The following is a 4,773-nucleotide window of genomic DNA, read 5'->3' as shown; positions in this document are numbered from 1 at the left end:
CAGAAACACATGCACCCATCTAATCTGATAGATAAGAGCCGCTTATATGAGCATTCAAATCATAAATTAACAGACCCTCAGGCTATATTACATATTCTTAGAATGTTATTGGAAATTGGAACAAAGCATCCCTCCAAAATCACAATAGAGATCTAGTAGAGTATCTTCAGATCAAGCCATCCCACGGGTTCCACCTATAAACATTTGAATTGAAAGAGAGGATATAATAAATATCAGAAATCAAGAATATATATAAAAAATTGCTTGACCCTTTCCAACAAGTGATCTAACATTTGCCCTTGACCCTACCCTTCTCTCCCCACGATCAAATGTCACAAGTCTTTATATAAGTCCTGTAACTCTCATGTACATTCACTCCCATCCTCTCTTTCTGTCACCAATTATTCTAACATCCCCTTTTTCTCTCTATCCTTCCACAATGTCTAGTTCCTACACCTTCAAAGCAGAAGAAGGCAGTGTTATTCAGGGTGGTTTCTCTAGAACCCAACCCAATACATTTTCATCCCAGTCTAGTGAGAGGAGAGGCAGAAGAAAGCAAGCAGAACCAGGTAGGTTCCTTGGTGTAAGGAGGCGCCCTTGGGGTCGTTATGCAGCTGAAATCAGAGACCCTACAACCAAGGAGAGGCACTGGCTTGGAACCTTTGATACTGCCCATGAAGCAGCTCTTGCTTATGATAGAGCTGCCATCTCCATGAAGGGAATCCAAGCAAGAACCAACTTCACCTACACTGAAAATACCACCTTTCACTCCCTCCTCACACCTTTTGATGCTCAAGCCTTACTCCTACAACCTTCACTACTCCCTGCCAATGCCAATGCTAATGCCAATACAAATCCTCAGATCACCACACAAACTATCACTGATCAGTGTATGCCTAAAGCTTCCAGTGAGTTACCCACCACTAAAGATAACCTCCTTTTCTCTTCTGATTCTGAATCAGGTTACCTAGAAAGTATCCTTCCTGATAATTACTTGAAAAATGCTTCAAAACCCACAAATTTAAGTCTCCAGGAATGTAGTTTCAACACTTCCTCTGATACACAGATCCCAATCATGGTTCCTTCTCCTCTGGAAGTTCAACCTCATAGCAACAATACAGCTTCAGTGGATAACTTGAATGGGTCAGCAAAGGATTTGAGTTTGCACTATGACAATTTCCCTTACTTGGAAGAGCTTAATAATGAGTTTTGGGGTTATGAGCAATCATGGGAGCTTCCTGCTGCAATGAAGGAGAATCCATTAATGGTGGAAGATGAGTTTGTTAATGGAGCTCTCTACCCTTACATTGACAGCCCCGGGTATGGGTTCATGCCTCAGACTACTTTTCCTTCAGGAATTTACTGTCCACCAGTTTCCTCTTGTACTGATGTAATTGATTTAGGTTACTCTTTATTTTGAGGACTGTTCATGGTCCTTCAGTTAGCATTTTGTTAGTTCCTTCTTATTTTTCTCTTCTCATCTGCTACTGTTTTTAACTGTAATTACGCTGTAGAAGCGTGAACTTCCCATGAGAGAGAAAGAGAGACAAAGAGAATGATTTGTTTCTCCTTGGAGATCTGATCAAGGTCTTCTGATGTAGTAGTTGTCCCAGTAGTAAGATCCAGAATCACAAAAGAATGCTTTTCCTTCTTTGGACTTGCTTTTCTTGGCTTCTTCTGCGTGTTTGTTGGGTGAGTTCGGTGAAATAGAGTAACTTTGCAGAAACCGGGTCTCGCAAATCATTAGGGAAATTTTTAAAGGGAAAAAAACACAAAAGAAGACCCTTCTCGTCTATTCTCTGCCCCACATAAAATGACATCTTTTACCTCCTCGCTGAGCTCCTCTAAGCCACTTGGGTTTGGACAGGAAACCCTCTACGTTGTATCATGTAAAAGCTTCTTAATAATAATCCTTCAAATCCAAAGCTAATAGTCCCCCCATTTTCTTTTTTCAAATCCAAAACTTCTTAATAATAATCCTTCAAATCCACTGTTGCAGGAGAGCATGCATAGTGTAGTATGGTTATACCATTGGCTCAAATGGTTTACCAAGCAAAGAGAAATCGGACTTGTAAGAAACCCCAATGGTCACCGGAGTCCAGTGAACTCTTCATTTTTGGCTCAAACATGGGTTACCAAGCAAAGAGATGGAATTTGTAAGAAACCCTACTTGTGCCTGATACTTCAGTAAATTCTTTTATTTTAACAGAAGAGAAGGAATTTTTCCCCAAAGAAAGTTGATCAGAACCCTAGAACAAGAAAAGTACTATTTATATCCAAGGTAAGAATCTAATGGATAAAGACTAAATGTAAGAGGAGATTAAAAAGAAAAGAAGAATATGACTGCTAAGTTTGGAAATCCAAGGAGATGGAATCGGCAAACTGGTCCTCCATGCAGCAACCATGGAATCCGCAAACCAGTCCTCCATGCAGCAACCATGGAATCTGCAAACCAATCTTTTTTGTATCCTATTTATTCAGTTTCAAATATATTCGAGGCATACCTCAAAGATTTTTTTTTATTTTTTTATTTTTTATACTTCAATGGCACTTTCTGTACACGTATATACTGTGAGAACAATCCCATGAAAGCAGGTAAAACTCAATAAAGCTCTCTAAGACGACCCAAGCTGTTTATTAACAGAAAGGGTTCAAGACCCACTTTATAAAGGATAAGTTTGGATAAGCTTCTTCTTTTACCCTAATTCTGGGCAGAATTCTGAAGAATCCCAGATTCTAGAAGCAGTAGAATCAGTATCCATCATCTAAGAGTTGATGGGTGAGCACACCTTGCACTTTTCAAAGCTTCTTGTGCATCAGATCATAGAATGTTAAAGAATGATTCTTGCATCAGACCACGCAGGATTATTCAGTGATGCTTCTTCAACCTTAGAATTAGAATTAGAATTAGAGTTAGATTTCCCCAACCCACTATTCAGTACCTGAGAGCACTAGCTAAGCCAAGCATGCTTCTCTTAGGAATAGGATTCTGCAAATTTGATCTCCTAGCAGGGAACTCTAGTAAATTCAGTAATTTGCATTAATTCCTCCTACGTTATTTATTCTAAATTTCTAATTGAAATATAACTTAACCCAAAGATCTTTCTTTCTTTCTTTTTCTTCTTCTTCTCCTTTTTTTAATTTTTTATTTATTATTAATGGTAGATTAACCCAAACAGTTTGCAGTCTGTAATTGAAATATAACTTAACCCTTGCCATTATTTAGGAAAGAAGAAAAAAATCCTTTTCAAAACATGTCTAAAATGCATTCACATTTTCTGACCTAGTTTCTCTCCACCGACGATCGAGAAGATAGAATCTCTTCAAACACTCAGGGTAGCTTTCTGATTGGACTAAAGAAAGATATTTTGGATCATGAATAATCATAATAGGGTGGAACTAGGCGGTTCAACTTTAGTTAACGTGCAACATTCAAGTCTCACTCGAAAGTAGGAGTCCGAATCACATCCCGTGAAGGGATTACGTGCTCCCTTGATGTCTTTACCACACATTGTGTGGTGCCCATATAAGATTCATTGAAGGGCTATCGTCAAGTCCAATTGGGCCAGATTCTATAGAACTCCAACCTTGAATCCCCTTGAGCCTTGGGATTGAAAAATCCTACCATGACCCACCCTTGGGGCAAAGCTAAGAACCTGGTTGACCTGATCCCTGATCATGGATAAGGGAAAAAGAAAGGAAGAAGCATGAGCCATGAGGTGAGACAGGATGACAAAAAGAAAAAGTGGACAACGTGGATGGGCCCGGCAGGACTTAGCCAAGACATCGTAGGATAAAAAGTTGCTAAACCTGACCACAATCTCAGACATTACCAATTTTTTTTTTTCTTTTTTAGGAAAAATATATGTTACCTATAGCTGAAAACCTTGAGATTGATTACGAGGGGTCTTGATATCTTTTTCTTTTGTGAGCTCTTGACATCCTGACCAACCACAAAATCACAAAATTTCAATTCTATTAGGAGGGGGGGTTGGGGGTTTAAATCCTCAAGGAGCTCAACGCTCAAAGGGTGTCACGTAGACATCTGACCATTAAGTTGTTGCACATGTCTAAATAGTCAATGAGAGAGATGTTTGTGACAGAGCCCAACAATAGAATGCACTTCAGAGTTGCTGGAGCTCTCAGAGAAAAAGATCAATCGCCATTCGAACTGCCAGCGCTACCACATTCCCGGTAAGCAAGCAAGGTCCATACTCGTGCAGATTTTCACAATAACCATGGTTAAGTGTTGGCTGTCTGTATGGCTAAAACACCTTCGTTCAGCACACAAATGGGTAGCAGCAGAGGACAATCAGAACATCCAAAAATGTAGTTTAAGTTGACTGATATCATCCTACCAGAAAAGCATAATTGAGAACAGCAAGGGTCGAGTGAGAAATAACAAAGAAGTTCTTTCTGTATTTTATATAATAGATACAAACCCTGTTCAGACGATTTCTGTCTCACAACAATGAGAAGCCATATCCCTTTTAATTAATACAGGGCACCAACTTAAATACAACTTATAGAATAACTAAAATTAATTTTCCCAGTAAACCCCTGGACAAAAAAGGGGGAGGAACAATGACACCTTCCAATCCCATCCTAGTTGGATAACAAAATTGGCAGCTTGTTCGCAATGGGAGTAAAAAGAAACAACAAATTGGAAACATGACCAATATTTTACTGAGGAAAACAGTGGAATTTGAATGATCATTTCGATTTGAAATGATCAGAGCATAAATAAGCACAACAGCTCCAATGCTGTAGGCA

The 4,773-nt window shown here is 39.2% G+C and overlaps 1 protein-coding gene across 1 annotated transcript; it reads left to right on the top strand.

Annotated features, from left to right (window-relative positions):
• Nucleotides 1-393: 393 nt before the first annotated feature.
• On the top strand, nt 394-1,645 carry LOC149019270 (uncharacterized). The gene has a single exon (XM_089151010.1). It carries the CDS (start codon nt 440-442, stop codon nt 1,418-1,420), a length of 981 nt encoding a protein of 326 aa, XP_089007136.1. The 5' UTR covers nt 394-439; the 3' UTR covers nt 1,421-1,645.
• The last annotated feature ends 3,128 nt before the right edge of the window (nt 1,646-4,773 follow it).

This window comes from Hakea prostrata, chromosome 4 (genome assembly GCF_041222555.1).
Source record: "Hakea prostrata isolate BN-2017 chromosome 4, UWA_Hpros_2, whole genome shotgun sequence".
NCBI classification, from domain to species: Eukaryota; Viridiplantae; Streptophyta; class Magnoliopsida; order Proteales; family Proteaceae; genus Hakea; species Hakea prostrata.
The sequence above is the reverse complement of the archived record's forward strand: the minus strand, read 5'-3'. Positions and strand labels throughout refer to the sequence as shown.

Excerpts from the sequence above, each read along its gene's own strand:
- LOC149019270 (XM_089151010.1), top strand. The coding sequence starts at position 440 with ATGTCTAGTTCCTACACCTTCAAAGCAGAAGAAGGCAGTGTTATTCAG.